Source organism: Hoplias malabaricus, chromosome 4, assembly GCF_029633855.1.
Source record: "Hoplias malabaricus isolate fHopMal1 chromosome 4, fHopMal1.hap1, whole genome shotgun sequence".
Lineage (NCBI taxonomy): Eukaryota > Metazoa > Chordata > Actinopteri > Characiformes > Erythrinidae > Hoplias > Hoplias malabaricus.
Genome location: NC_089803.1, coordinates 59,399,893 through 59,416,582, shown reverse-complemented (window position 1 = coordinate 59,416,582; position 16,690 = coordinate 59,399,893). Strand labels below are relative to the sequence as shown.

At 41.7% G+C, this 16,690-nt stretch overlaps 1 protein-coding gene across 3 annotated transcripts in view; it reads left to right on the top strand.

The window, feature by feature from the left end:
• Nucleotides 1–16,690, top strand: part of tafa5a (TAFA chemokine like family member 5a) — a 148,591-nt gene that overhangs the window by 37,250 nt on the left and 94,651 nt on the right. For 2 of the 3 annotated variants that reach the window (XR_010802279.1, XM_066669435.1), the window contains exon 1: nt 12,903–13,554. The exons of the other annotated variant lie outside the window; for it this stretch is intronic. Coding sequence is in view for 1 of the 2 variants with exons in the window: in XM_066669435.1 (XP_066525532.1) it covers nt 13,368–13,554 (187 nt within the window). In the remaining variant the exon portion in view is untranslated. Of the gene's footprint in view, nt 1–12,902; nt 13,555–16,690 lie in introns of those variants that run through there. 3 annotated transcript variants of the gene reach the window in all.

Sequence of the window (16,690 nt, the reverse complement as noted above, 5' to 3'; positions counted from 1 at the left end):
CTTTTTTTGTGGTTGGTATAGCATTGTGGTAGTACTGCCCTTTATGTAGCAGCCTGGGGTTCAGTTCCCCACTCAGGGAAACATGGAATACAACACTAAGTCCTTGGGCAAGGTTTTTATTGTCATTGCACAGCCTACAATGAAATAGATGAATGAAAAAGTGTACACACACATGCACACTACTGCACTATGAGCATTGAGGACACAGGATTAAGGAGTGACAGGCAGCTATTCCAACCATCCCCACACCTTGGGAGCAGTTAAGGGGTGGGTGCCTTGCTTCTGGGGCCTACACCATGCATTTTGTAGGGTTCAATAGCACCTCAATAACTGAGGTTTCACATGGTTTGTAAACACATTAGATCCTTCTTGAGCACGCAAACAAACTGGAGAGCTAGCTAATGGTTAGCAAATAGAATTTATTTACTTATATTAAACATTGCTTTTAAAAGAAATCAAATTTTCAGTGAATGTGCACATTCATTTGAGGATCTGTCGCTCCTACCAACCTATAAATTACAATACAAGGCCACCCCCACTCAAATTTTGTGGGCTGCACAAGTCTAAAACAAATGGAATAAAATGACACATTCATGTATTGTTTACTGTATTGATCCTTTGTTTAACAAATGTTAAACAAATGACAACAAGAGTAAAGAAATAAGACAACCAAAATAAATGAGAGAACTAAGCGAAAATGGCAAAAAAGAGCATGGAGTAGGAACAGTAGGAACAGCAGAAAATGGCCGCTCTGACCAAGGCTGTTTTGATAGTGTAAGAAAAGTGCTGTGTTGTTGGATCCTTGTGGTATTTTGACCAAAGCATGGCATAGATGATTCATTAAAACCCCAAAGCTGTGGTAAATTGTAGAAAAGTTTTAGAATTTGTCACTTTTTATTACTGCCCAGTTGTAGCTGATATATGAATCCAGGTTTCCACTAACATTACACTGGTTCTGAAAGGGTTTTTCCTGCTTAGGTTACACTGACTGTTCAATTTTTAAAAAAGTTTAAAAAAAAACTCCTTTTGTCTGAAAGTGGAATTTTTTTATATCTGTTATAAAAGTAGCCTAATTTTCACCCAGTAATTACAATTTAAAAGAGTTCCGAGAAGCAATATCCCATCTGTCAGATCCTGATATGACTCTGCAGACATCACTAAGTGCAGCATTCACTTATTGATTCTTCTTACAGGAGGACAGAGGGGTGAGTATTGCTTTATCATAATGCTGATTACACATAATGAGCAGAGAACCTGCGCAGGCGCCTGCATTCATTTACACAAGACACAGCATACCAAACATAGCAAATTCACAAAACCACTGCCGGGTTCTTAGCGACGGGGGCTTTGCTGTAATAAGCTCTGAGGCTGAATATTATGACGTGCACTGAATAATAAATAATGGCATAAAACTTGGAAGATGATTAAACGGCATGGTCAAAGTGCTGAATAAACAGTGAGATGAAAGGAGCACCAAAGCTTATATTTCACGCTTGTACGTAGGCGCGTTTGCGGTAAACTACAGCTGATTTCCTGCGGGACCCCCTTTAGGATAATGTATAGAGTCAGCACTGATTAATGAGGCCATGTGTTCTTGCTTTTTAAGACATGTTTTCTGTTCCTCGATTTCGGTCCCTCAGATGAATGAGATGCAAATCGGAATGGTGTGGAGTTGGATCAGACATCTCCAGAACCCTCACTGAGGCCAGTTTTCCCATCTCTATATCTATTATAAAAGCCATCGTGCCTACGCATTTCATTTGGAACATATGCGATAGCTAGGGCAGGCATATTGTCAATATCACACGCTATCATTAAAATGCCCTGGAGGTCCTATTATTCCATTTCCCTTAATGAAGATGGCAACATTTAATAAACACACTTCAGACATTTCACCAGAGCGGCGCTGACTTTCACAGACGTTAGTGAGCAACCTTCTGTCGTCCCTTTGTTTGGGTCTCTGCTCTCTCGGCTAATTTGGAGAAAGCCCCCAAATAGTCCCGTTGTTTATTGCTCAGGGCTCAGAGCAATTCTGAGTAGCTTAATGCAAGCTGACGCAACTTTAGAAAAAAAGGGACCAGAAGTGAACCTGAATCTTCTGCACATTGTTATTGTCTTTCCAGGCATTTTGATTAGCGTGATTTACAGCAGCATTAGCACAGAGAGGAACTTTAAAGTGCTGTTTTCTTGGTTCAGTACCGGTCGTTCTGTCTAAGTGGGTCTGCTAAATCTGGCATAATGCATATTTAAATATCATCCTCACACTTGACGATGCGAGCCAGAACACCATATATCACTCCTGTTTGCTGCAGACTCAAGGAGTTTGTCTTTCATTAAAACTTTGCTGAAAAGCCTCAATCTGCATTGGCTTTTTTTTTTGTGCACCAATGTGGGCAATAGTTGTTTGAGTAGTTAATGAGGTGCCTTCACAGTGAAAGTTAAGGGAAGATAATGAATATCCAAGCATGGCGGTGCAGGAGCAGTGGCTACAAATGCGCAGTGATTCACTTCCGTCTGACACTTGAAAATCGGTGACAAATGGGATCAGAACAGGTGAGATCTTTGTCTCGCCAATGAAACGGAAATGATGGATGTGACCAGAAAGGCGTGCTAGTACAAAAAAAAAATAATAAAAACAGATTCTGTGTGTATTCCTCCACGTGGTTTACTCTAGCAAGCAAATGCTCCGCTTCCCGACTTGTCACCCACTCATTAAGTTTAACAACATGTGGAGGCTTGTCATGCACTCAGACTTTGACAAAACGCCTTTCAAAACTCAGTGGCTCGATGGTGTCGCATACGCTGTGTGGCAGTATATGGAAAACGAATGAATCATTGCCACTGAAGTGAGCATTTCTAAAGTAAGGCAGCGAAAACAAACCCTTCTAAGAGACTTATGATCCACTGACCTGAGACCATATCAAAATTCAGCGCTGGCTTCACCAAATAGTTATAAGCTGCAATGCACATTTCCTTTCTCATTGAAAAATGGCACTCTGTTATTCTATGTATTGTCAGGCCTCTCCCAAATCTTTTTTTTTATTTTTTTTTTTTTTTTTTTTAGTGTGTGTGTGTGCAGGGTTGGGCAGGAGACTTGCTGAATTGCTAATGAATAGCACGGTTCTGCTGAAACTCAGAGTATCTTTTGAAAGGGCCTCTGTAAAGGAAGGCTTCTCAACACAAAACAACTTACAAGGCGACATGCTGTTTTCAATTCGCTCAGTGTTTTTCCATCATTTCCATGATTAAGGCATTGTGTTTGGGAACTGAAGAGTTTCCAGGCTATTCTGCTACTGCCATGCGTCACCATCCTCTTTCCAAATGCCTTCAATGGACAATCACATCTAGCCTCGCCGCTGAAAAGCGCCCAGCTCATCATCAGGGCTCTGCAGTGGTCAGTAGGAGCTGGGAACAGAAGGGAAATAAAACTTTAAAGGCATTAAACATTGCGTTCTTTGCCATGGTGACCACTTGGCAAAGAAAAAAAGAACTGAACTGGTCTGAGGACACTGGCAGAAAACTTTTCACAGACGCTGGGCAAGAGATCCAGGAATACAAAGCTTTGAAGCTAAGCTTGTTTTCGTGCTGCTGTAACAGTGTCCATGAGATATCACATCCAGATATGGTCAAACCAAGATGTGTTTAGTGCCAAGATTTAGCATCTTTAAATGTAAAGTTTAAAATGAGTCAATAAAAACTATGAAAACAAAAACTAGATGAGAACTGAATAAAAATGATAGGTGAGAACTATTACAAAATATTTTGCGTGTTTTGACAATGAAGGAAAATGAAAATATGAACGACTGATAAACAACCTGTCATTCCTGATTTGGAAACTATGTAGCAAGGAAATAAAGACATGAAAATGCTCTGCCTGTTTACTGTTGCAAGGGCAATGAGAGGGCCAGGAGGAATAATGAAGAGGAGTCGAGTAGAGAATTGATTCTTCTGGCATCTGTGAGTCTTTCATATGAACTTATGAACCAGTGATTGATAGAGTGGAAATTCTTGGAGCAGACTCTAGTCTAAGTCACAATTGCCTTCTGCAGCAGTTTTGAACTTAAAATATTAATTAATTGCAAAATAAACTGACCACAGTGCTTTCATAATTTTTTGTATGTTCACTTGTTTTTAAATGTAATATAACTTTTTATCTATAGTCTATTGAAATGTATAATAAATTTCAATAAATTTGTAATATATTTCAGTGCATTTTATAATAAATAATAAATACATTTATTAATAAATGTATTTATTTAATACAAAAATAAATTTTCAATAAATAAAAATTTCAATAAATTATTTGTCTAAAATTAGGCTTTTTATGTTAAATATTAAAGACAGGAACAAAACTATTACACATTTTAGTCCAAAGACTAAAACTAAATCAAAGTCCACTGCCAAAACGAACACTAGTTTACACATTGTTAGCTATGAAGTGAGCAAGCACTAGAAATCAATAGAAACTAAAGACTCCAATATTTTTCAAATCACTCCCTGCATCCAGGTCTTCATTAAAGTGTTACAGTTTCCTGGGGTCATCATGAAATGTACATCTTTGGCAGGCTTTGGATCAAATAGCACAGAACTTTTCTTACCTGGTCTAAACTGCCCTGGGCATAATGACTGGCTTTAGGTGCTGATGAGAATCAGCCTCAGTTTAAATCAAACACAATGTGTCCAGCAGAATGGCATGAAGAGCAAAAACACTGGCTTTATTTATTGATTTCTCATTCATTTTCCCTCTATCAATCACATTCCTTATTGGGAACCATGAAAATAATCAGTATTTCACTGTGCAACAGAATGCAGTGTAGAGAACATCCACCCCCTAAGAATTGACCTAATCTTGCTCTACTTTCTGTGCAGGGCTATCACACAAGAGCATGGATGCAAGATGTGAAATGTGAGAAAGGATATGGTATCCATACTCCTGCTTGGTGCCAGATTTCATCACGACATCATTGTTGTCTAAAATGGCTTACCCCACTGTTCAATTGTACAGGGTCACAAACCACAACAAGGTGCCTTTCTCATGTTACTGAAGACCTGGCTGTAATCTGAGTGGGGTTTCAGATTTTTAGAGGCTCTCTAAAACCTGCCTTTACTGTCCTTGCACAGCAGTTCAACAAAATTGCGTCTCTAAAATTAACCTGTGAGCACACACACCTGGAGTGACATACATCCATCCCAGAACCTGAGGAGAAGTTAGAGGTTAAGTGCTTTTCTCAAGTTGTTTACTCATGTAAGGTTTGAATGTTATGGGAGAGAACACTGTTCCGTCATAGACCCAACTTGCCTTTTGCCAAGTTAGCATCCCTCTAACATTTATGGCATTGCTCCCCTGAAGAGTTTCTAAGAAATGGTAGCCAAATTTGGACACCAAACAGCTAACTGACCACATGTGGGTAAAATTTGTAAAGTTGACGTATCATGAGCTGTTTGTGGCCTTGGAGGCTTCAGTCTATGGCCAGTGCCACCAAGGACCCTTGTGAACATCATCGCAAATGACATGATACAGATTTCATCTTGGTTTATTGTTTGTATGATCAAGGGATTTAGCTTTTCCCACTACGTTTAATGTCTCGCACACTATAACAAACACTAAGTTCATTTTCGCTTATGTTCTTTGTACTTAGCCGAACCTTAACTCTAAACACAGAGTATACCGTCATGGTGCAGGCAGATTGGGGGTTTGGCTCCGACCCCTTTATTTGCATTTCCCAACACTGCCCTCCTTGATGGCTGCCCTATACTGTGTGTGTTTTGTGTAATGGGATTTAGGAGGGATTATCTGTGTTAGCCAGTTTGTTAGCCTCACTGAAGACGATGTCAACTCCAAACTATTAATTTAGAGAACAATAATGAGATCCCAGACCCCGTGTCCTTTGCCTTCCTTGCTGGATGCTGAAATACAAAGTGAGTTGCAGGCCTAATTTAAGCCTTGAAATCTTGAGAAGTGTACAAACATGAGCAGTGTTTTTGATGCTGCTCATGTAAATTAACTGGCATTGAATATACTTGTGTACTGTGTATTTAAAAAGTGTGGCAGGCTTAAGCCTAGGCCAAGATGTGTGATCACTTACAGCTTAGCTGGTGGAAGATTTGACTTGAAATATTCTGTCTTATTCTTTTTGCCTGTTGTGGAAATTGTGCTATTATTGCCATGTTTACTGTGGTGCTTTATCTTTTCTCTTTTTTACTTGTAAAGACATTTCCAAATCGGCTTAAAATATATAAATTGTCTAAATTAAGTTTATTATTATTATTTTACTAGGCGTAGCAGTGGTACTATAGTCAGGGGTGTCACTAGACCCAATTTGCTGGGGAATGTGCCTCCGTAAAATGTAGCTGTGTCCCACTAAAATCACTGCTGAGCAGAACTACAGGACACACTACACACATTCACTACAGGCACTACATTTCCCACAATGCCCCAGCATCTTTCCAAATGCTTAAGCATCTTATGCTTTCAATCAGAGCCCGTTTAGTTTTTTACACGGATTAATGGTCATTCATAAATATTCAAAAGAAAGGTACTCAACAGACAACATACTTTTTGTTTTGGTTATAGCTCCTCATAACAATGCAATCTACCAAAATTGTTCACTTAAACAGGCACATTCCCTGCCCACAGAAAATCATGTTAGGAGCATTAAAACAACATCACTCATGGCAAAGACTGCCATTTATGAATTTTAAACAATGTTATTTTTTAATTGCCCCCTCCAGGGTGTATTCCCGCCTTGCGCCCAGTGATTCAAGGTAGGCAGCTACAGATAATGAATGAATGATGTTGTTTAATTTGGAGCCACACAGCCAGGTTAGTAACACAGCCATCTTCCGCATTTTACTTTGAAGAACAAATGCGTACCCTCCCCACCAACCTGGGGTGGGCTCTTCTTCACACACACTCTTAAACTGCTCTGAACTCCTGCCCAAAAGACTTGACCTCCCAACATTATCTGGTGTGGTCCACAATAACAACATGATGCAAATTTATTACAGAATGATTTATTCTGTTTCTGTTTGTTCAAGAAATTGCACATAAAAAGAATAAATGCAATAACTACAAATTTCTTTACTCTTAATTTCTCGTCAATGGCAGAGTCACCCACTTTAGTGTTGAATCACTTAAACCAGTGGTTCCCAAACTTTGGAGAGCATTTTAGACCCCCCATTATCAAACCAAAACCTCCAAGTGCCATCTATGATTTTTACCACAGAAAAATGTGCAACCCTGGTTCTTCTTCTGTTCCTGAGGCATAAGGCAAAATCTTGCTTGAATTTTTGCATGTTTCTGTTGCTTTTTATTGACTTGAAATGCTTAACAAAAATGTATCTAAAATAATTACTAAAAATTATAGAGAGGATACAGATAACTAGGCCTAAACTGAATGTTTTAAACACAGTTATACATGTATGAGAACATATAGAATCCATGGGCAATAAGCATTTTGAATGAAGAGGTTAATTTAATATCAGTTATGTGCTTTGATAGGCTTCAGGTAAAAACAGCACGGTGGGGGCTTGGGGCAGGTCACAGTGGCTCTCTGTGCTTGTAGCAGTAGGTGAAGGAGGGGAGGTGCTGTGTTAAACCCTGTTTTAGGGCTGTAATGATGTGAAGAACGGCCACATTTTCGTTCAGTCGAATGTTTTCTTCTATTTTGTCTTCACGTGTACAGAATTTTTGCTTAGTTTATCTCTATTTCTGGGCTAAATCTGGATTTAGTCCTTCTGGGCTTCGGAGCATTTCTCGAGCGTGATCTCGGCTTGTTTTTCTTGTTTTTGCTTTGCCCTTTTTATAATAAAATCCAAATTGCTCACATCTGTCTCTAGCCTTTGCTAATGTCCAGTAAGCAACTGAAACTGGGTTTTCTTTCCTTTTTCAAAAAACTGAGGGATCTTGTTTCTCCCTGGGAAGAAAAGCGGGTGAATGTTCCCTTACAGATGTAATCAATTACTGTGTATTTTTCTACAACACAAATGAATGTAATTTACAGATTAAAAACTTTAGATTTTCAGTTATAAATAAATTCTTTAATTAAGTAGTAAATGACGGCACGGTGGCGCAGCAGGTAGTGTCACAGTCACACAGCTCCAGAGACCTGGAGGTTGTGGGTTCGATTCCAGGTGCTCCGGTTTCCTCTCACAGTCCAAAAACACACGTGTAGTGTTGATTGGTGGATTGGTGACTCAAAATGTCAGAGTGTGTGAGTGTGTGTGTTGCCCTGCGAAGGACTGGCGCCGCCTCCAGGGTGTATTCCTGCCTTGCGCTCAATGATTCCAGGTAGGCTCTGGACCCACCCTGAACTAGATAAGCGCTTACAGATAATAATGAATGAATTAAGTAGTAAATATTTTGAGGTCATTTGGCATGTCACCTCTTGCTGCTTCAGGTACCACTAATGGTACGCGTACCACAGTTTGAGAATCAATGACTTTAAACTATTAGTATCAGTGTTTAACAGGCTCTTGACTGGAAGCACTTTTGTGCCCGTATGTCTGATTAGAAAGCAGAAGGGTGCAGCAGTGCCCCTCTAAATTCGATGTGCCCCAGTACAACATGTACTCTACAAATGCCCCTGGTTATACCAGATGTATTAGTAGAACTAATAGTAGCAGATTTATTAGTAGTAGTAGCATTTACAGGGATCCCAGTATAGTGGATACCCAAATTTAGACTTAGCCCAAGGCCCTACAATGCCTTAATATGACCCTGGATATCACTCTGTGAGTAACTCTGGGGAGCAGTGCTCACTGACAGCTTGCATATATTTACCATATCTAACGTGGCTTGCACATTTAGCCTGCTCCATGCTGCCATTTCCTGGACAGGTCTCCTTTAATTGCTGTCCAGCAGACTGATGGATCACACAGTAGGAGCAGGATGGTATGAGTGCTGTGTTCCAGATACTGCAGAAGAATTAAGTACAGACTCCTTCATTGTAAACAAATGGTAACAAGCAGGAAATGGAAAGCAGTGACCACAGTATTGACAGTGGCTAATCTGCTGCACCGGTCTTGCATACTGTTACCCCTTAATACCTCCCTCCCACTGAACTGTGGACCCCTAGAAAGTGTGAGTCATGCTGTATGATTTGTATAGCTCAGGCTTGTCTTCCAGATGTGTTATTCATTTTTATTTCTTTGGATAATGATATTCTCTGGCCAGATCTGGACAATGAATAGTAATTACAAAAAATAAGATTTCACTACAAAAGTAATCTCTCTAATGCAAATGTAGGGCAATTAGGATGGCTCAGTTTAAATTACAAGACCAAGATACCAAGCCAGTTCACAAACAAGCTATTCTCTATTTTTAGTGTAATGAAAAAGTCAGGGTTAGGAATATCAGTGTCTCCAGCCATTATTTCAACAACTGGTGGTCTGGGTTTATCAGAGATTCTACACTAAACTACACATTGGGGGACCCATTCTTTGGAGCATAAACTACTTTCCCCCAGGAGTACAAAGCAATTTGTTCTTCATGTGAGTTGCATTTTGCAAAAACTTATCTAATAAATGTATTTTTGTATTTGTATTTAGTAGTTTTGAGTGAAAACATTGTACACGATTAGGAACTGCACCACCAAAAAGTTTGGTGAGACATTCTGTCTGGGGCCCAAATCAGATCTTTTTCTACACGTGACATAGATATGTTCTCCTTGTGTTGATATGAACAGCAAAATCCCACTCCGTCTGATATTTTCAGTTCTGATTTGGGCCACTTTCGTATGTAGTACTCGAATCCGGTGCAAATCTGATGTGTTTCCAAATCCCAGCAATGGGGCTTAGTCTGGAAACCATATCAGAATTAATGTGACTCTTATATGAATCCAACTCGACATAATGTCGAGTCCTCATAATGTCAAGCTGCCCAGAAGGAAACAAGGACTGTAGCAATAAGGAAAGGGCTGTGTAGGCTTATCCAGTTCAGGGTCGCGGTGGGTCCAGAGCCTACCTGGAATCATTGGTCACAAGGCGGGAACACATCCTGGAGGGGGCGCCAGTCCTTCACAGGGCAACACACACTCACACACACACATTCGCAGCTATGGACACTTTTGAGTCACCAATCCACCTACCAACGTGTGTTTTTTGGACTGTGGGAGGACTGTGTAGGTTTTGTCCAAAGCATTTTCACTTGAGGGTGCCACAGTGGAAGTAAGAAGTGGTGTTGTTATCACACAACTCCAGAGGTGTTCAGATTTTTCCTAAAGTCCATTGAAAAAGCTAATTTTGGTAGGTTGATTCACCAGGCTAAACTATCCCTAAGTGAGTGCATGTGGGAGTGTGTTGTGCCCTGAGAGAATGAATGAATTAATTTGTACTTGAAATTGAAGGATTTTGTGAGTGAAAACTGGACTGGTCAAAGCATTTTCATTTTTAATTTTCTAGAAATCATTGGGAATAAAAAAATGTTATAATCATATTCTTATTCTAGTTTTGTGTCACTCATGAAAATTATGAAAATGTATTAAATATCTGAAAAATGGAAATATATGGCTTTTATCAATTTTGCATTCGATAGGTTTTCATTTATTATTTATTTATTTATTATATTATTTATTACATGTTGAATATTTAGAGCATATAAATGTCTATATAAAAGCTGTGTGAATATGGAGCACCTGAAATATTAAACTCTTTTTGTCAGCTCTCATGTCCTTCTTTTTGGAGGGCCCATGTTTGCAAGAGACCCCCTGCAAGATCTCGCTCAGAAGTAAACTTTTATGAGCATTACTGTACATCGCAGAGTTAAACACCAGCGTGCACGTGCTTTGTGAAGCATTGGGGTCAATTCAGCTGTTCAGACTAACGTTGAATTTATGGTCACAGTAGAAAGGTAAACAGTAGTTCCTATCAATCAGAGTTGGTCAGAAAATTGTCTGCTTTTTGAAAGCCTTTATTTTCTTGTTAGTGGTAAAAAGAACTAATTCCTGATTCAAGCCAGAGCTTGTTTCTTTCTGTTGTCTAGTTGTCTTCTGGGTTGATCTGTGAATGTAATGGATAACATGACGTGACTTTGCTGAGTATAAAGATATTCCTCTCAGGAGAAATCCAAACCAGGGTATACAAGTTAAACCTGAGTTAGCATGTAGCACTCTGCTGTAGCCTGAAAGGAACAGCACTGACAGGATTGTAGTGTTTAAATCTAGAGTACACACACTCTGGGATAATTGATTTAGGAAAGCACAAACCAGGAACCAATGGCAGAAAATGTCAACAGACTTCCTCCGATTAGCTTCGCCCTTCACTCGCCTCCACTGCCTCCTCATATTGTTGCTGATGTTTTCTGCAGAAACCTGCCTCCTGCATGTGGATTGGCTGATAACTCCTACTCCCAAGCAGTGAACCGCAGAGTTATCACGGCTCAATAAAGGCATGGGCTGTGGGTGAAATCATATGGTAACTGTAAAATAATACTCAAAAATGGTTTTTGAATTATTTTTTTCGGTACCTGGTTCATTTTACACCCCTTTTTCTATAAATATCGCTGAACACAGTCTCTAACAGGATAATGGAAGAGTTTCTCACCGTGTATTTGCGTGTTGTTGTTGCAGTCTATATCCACTTATCCAGTTCAGGATCATGGTGTGTCCAGAGTCAATCCTGGAATCACAAGGTGGGGACACCCCCTGGACAGGGCATCATTCACTCACACATTTTTTGAGTAGCAAATCAAGCTACCAGCGTGTGTTCTGGACTGAGGGAGGAAACCAGTACACCAGAGGAAACCCACGCAGGCACTGGGAGAACACACCAAACTCCTCACAGACAGGAAGAGGTTCGAACCCACAACCCTGGAACTGTATGTCAGTGACACTACCTGTTGTGGTCATTATGCCTCCTCTGCAAGGTTTACTAGAACCACGAGCAAGCAGGAGCTAACAAAGCACTCGGTTCCAGGTACAAGATTTGCCTGATGGAGAAGGGAATAGAGTAGAGAAGTGTAGGTAACATGCAGTGGAAAAGTGCCATATAATTCCACAGTATGCAGATTCACAGTTCTGCTTCCTACAATTTTATATGTTGTACATTTACAGGATTTAGCAGGGGCTCTTATCCTATGTGTCCTAGAATGTGTGTCCTAGAACACCGCCAGAACAAGGGCCAGTGCTGATACCTAGAAAGAACAAAACATAGTATGTGCGCAATACACAGCTCATACCCCTCTAGCCCACTCTTGGCCCTGGGCATGGTGACCTTTGACTGAAGTGCAACAGCATCAGAGCTCCTCTTGCTATTCGCATGGCTTTTCTATGGAGATTGTACAAGAAGCGTGTGCACAGTTGAATGTCTGTGTTCACAATGGGTGCAGCTTAAATATCAGAAACCTGAGTCTGTTCAAATGTTCGGAGAGAAAGTGAACAAGCTAGGTATTTCTAATAAAGAGTTTGTGCTGATGAATGGTGACTGAAACACCATTCCCAGGAGTCATACAATATGTGCAAAGTATTTGCACTTTGTGTGTGCACTCATAAATTTCTGATGCCTACCCTAGATACATTCCAGATATTCCTGTTACTTAGGGCCTAGAAAAGTGAGTCTGTGCAGACTTTTAATAAACAAATCGAGTCATAGCAGAAAGAGATCTGTTCAAGAACGAGGAGCCAATCCGAGCGCGTGGGGGCGTGGCCTGTCTGAATACGGGTGGGAAAGATAATCACGGTCCAGCTCGTTGCCTCAGGAGAAGTGTGCTTTTGGGAGGGGGTTGGGGTGGGGGAGGGTTGGGGGGTGAAGTGGAGGCGGTGGGCGTGACGTCACCGGTGCGAGGAGGTCTGTTTCTGCGGCGGCTGAGAAAAGGAAGGAGGAGGAAGAGAAGAGGAGGAGGAGGAGGAGAAACACACTCAACTTCTTCATTTGGCGAAGCGGCTCGCGCGCGGCAGACTCCAGCAGCAGCAGCAGTAGCGCGAGTTTTTTTTTTTTTTTTCCCCGCGCGGAGAAGAGGAAGAGGAGGATGGATGCTTAATTTCTTTCTTTCATCCCCCTCTTATAAGCCTTTGCGGCTTATGATTGATGACGGAGGGCGGCGAAGTTGCGCGCGCGGACGGAGGATATAGAAGAGAGGGGGAGACGAGTGCTCCTCTCGAGCTCTGAGGTCGTGAAGAGTTTGGACACGCGCGTGATGGTGCATCACTCTGCTTAAGCAGAGCATTGCATTGCACACACACACACACACACAAGGGAGGGAGAATATGCTGTCGACCCCTGAAACAGCGTCCGCAGACACTGCGTTGCACGCGCGGATTGGAGACTGAACCTCTGAGCGTTAAGACGCAGAAGAAGCCGAGCGCGTGTGGGATTCTTACCGAAGCGTGCGCGCGCGCGCGGGAGGATTGTGCCTGTCCGTTGTACACTGCATGGTGTTTGGCTTCTGCCTGGTCTCCGGCGGCGGGCGCGTGCATGGGAAGCGGACGCAGTGGAGAGCGCCGCCTCTGAGCTGCCTGCGCCCCGGCATGCAGCTCCTCAGACTCGGCTGCGCGGTGGCCGGCGCGGCGCTGTGCTGCGCGCTGCTGCTCCTGCTGCACTCGCGACTCCTCAAAGAAGGTAAGACGCACTCTCTTCGCACCCCACCCCCTCGCCCTTTTCTTTACTGCGCACGCCTTTTCGCGGCTTCTTCTGTGCGTGTGTGCGTGCGTAAAAGCCATGTGTGCTGGTGCCCGTGACCGTGACCGTGGGGCTCGTGCCCATACTCATGCCCGCGGGGCTGCAGTGCCAGCTCCCCCACGACACCCCCCCCTCCACCCCACCACGACAAGTGAGTTGTTTTATCTAGAACCAGGACCACACCAATTAGCTTACAACAGGTTCTTTGAGGGGACTTTGGGTAAAGGCAGTAGTTTTATCTAGAACCAGGAACACGACCAGGCTTACAACATGTCCTCTTAGGGTTCTTTAGTAAGTGCAATATATTTGTCTAGAACAAGGAACACACAAACAAGCTTAACACATACCCTCTACTGTTTTTTTTTTTTTGGTCAAAGTAGTATTTTTTTTATCTAGAACCAGGAACACATGACCAAGCTCAAACATGTCCTCTGGGGGTTCTTTGGTAAATGCCATCATTTTAACTAGAACAAGGAACACATAATAAACTTAATAGGTTCCCTGCTGGTTCCTTGAAAAAGTCAAGGATTTGATCTAGAACTTTGAATTTGAACTCCAGCCTGAAACAGGTTCTCAGAGGGTTCTTTGGTAAAGGCCGTCTGTAGAGACCCATGGACAAACCAAGAACAATTTGAGTGCTTAAATTGTTCTTTAAAGGTTCTATATCAAAGGCAGTGGTTCTAGTGGGTCTAGAACCATGAACAGTCAAAGGTACCTTAGCAAATGCAGTGGTTCTTTGTAGAACTAGGTTCTTCCACTACTTCTTAGAGGCCAGTTCTTGAAGGGTTTCTAAGCAAAGGTAGTGGCTCTTTAGAGAACCATGGACACTCGTAGAACATGTAAATACACCCATAGTTTATACCCTACAGCCTAAAACAGGTTCTAAAAGGTTCTCTAGCAAAGGCAGTGGCTCGACAGAGGACTGGAAGGGAACTGTGAATGCTCACAGATCTCTGATGTGTTTTTATCAGGTGAAATAATGGAGATCTGTTCTTTAAAGCCCTTTATTTTGCTGAGAGTGAGATGCAGCTAAAGCATAGTGCAGAACAAATCAGCCCAGAGTCCAGACACTGCCTGCTAATGAACGGTATACCGCCTCCCACATGCCCTCGCACTGGCGTGAATATGAGCAGGACGCAGTGATCTGAGCAGCGGAACAGAGCCTTGTTGTGTTTGTGAGTCCGGGACGTCAGTAAAGGAGCAGAACGCAGGGCTGAACAGGCTGGGACTGCTGCACGCAGAGATGGTGATTTATGGCTGCGTTCTTCAATAGATGGCACTAGAGTCTTGCTTACGGGTGAAGCCGGGGTCAAGCTCCTAATTATTTTTTTTCCTCATTAGTCTTAATCCAGTTTGTCTGACAGTGCCACTCATACCAAGCCTGGTGGCAAAATCCACTGCATAGTGCGTGCTTTTGCTGGTGTGCCCTTCACGTGATGACGTGAGCTGGATGGAACAGCCTTGCTTCGCAGTGAAGGTTCTCTGATAGGTTCTGAAATGTTTTTTTGCCAGTCTGGTGGGACCACTGTGGTGGAGCATTGATTTTAGTCCCCATTTCACTTTCAACAGTATTGCTTCAGTTTAAACTGTGCAAACATATAAATATCCCCCATTCCATCTTGAAAAGTGAATGCTTTGAACCGTTGGAGTACACAGCTGGACTTTCTGACCACTGTTGTACATTTGAGGGTACTGTACAGTACCTTTTTTTCTGACTGTATTTATTTCAAAATTTCCTTCTTTTCTTGCACTAATCTAAATGATTATATAACTTAGGAAGAGTTTGGCGATGTGGTGATGTTTTATCTATATTGTGATGAACAGTATCATCTGGATTTTTTTTTTTTTTTTCATTTCCCATTTGATATATTAAAAATAAATAAATAAATAAATAAATAAAAACTGATGCTATGCCGAAATTCCACAATAAATGGACAGAGGGACATGGTCTAAAATGACTTCAGTATGTTTTGGAGATACAAGGCTTTTTTTATTATTATTATTTCAAGAATAATCTGGAAATCATCCACAGAGAACCCCAGGTTTAGTGAATATTTAATTACAAATACAGTGTAATTAGTCTGGATTAATCTGACTGAGTGCAGCGTGGCATGGAAAACACTGAAATTAATTGTGGGATGTTTGATGGCTTAAATAATGGCGTTGTGCATGTGGCTATTGATAATTAAATCCTTGAAGGATTGTAATGTATTTTTGCCTTAACACACCAGTATTTCCAGATTTGTAGCTTTAAAAGAGAAGGCCAAAATGTCCTTACTTCTAAAGTAATTTATTATAGAGGCTTTATTAAGGGTATTTTTGGAGCATTTCTATTGGTCCATTTTTCCTGAAGATCTCCTGTGCTCAAATTAAATGTACAACTATAAAAAAGAAACAGACAGCAACAATATGAATTTTTATCCATTTCCCTCCTATTTAAACCAGCTGATCTGGTTATTCACTTTTGACTTTCCTGGCCACTCAGGGGTCAGCTAATGGTGCATTAATGAAAAGGCAATGCCAGTGCAGACCTCTGCTTAGCTGCTTCACCTTTCTCTCAGCAGTGCAGTGGGTGTAAGCTGTCTCTTCTGGCTTTTTCATTGTGTGTGTGTGCCTCGAAGGGGAAACAAGAGAGGTTTGTTTATGGATGAGGCAGAAGGTCAACCGCTAGCTCGGCTCGGTGGTGGGTATTGTGGCCTGTCTTCTTTCCTCCGTCGCAGTCTTGATGTGAAAACACAGGTCAAGCGATAGCCCGCCACATCTTTTTGGACGGTGCGGTTGCAGAGAGGAGGCTTGCAGGCCTGGCGAAGCATGCAGAACTGATTGGGAGCACTGATGTAGCAGCAGGGTGTTCCCACTGGACGTGACTGTGGTGCTACTTGGCTACTTGGTGAATCGCATCAGTGTTTGAAAAGAGAATTCCACTTATTTTTCAGCATGGATTATTACCCATGTCATGAACAGCTCTCTGTCATATCCTTTAGAGATGTTAAACTCAGATGTCTGGTTCCCCTCGGCGCCACCGTGAACAGTTCTCACTTTGTTAGATTCTCTAGGAGCATTTTAAATTAAACTG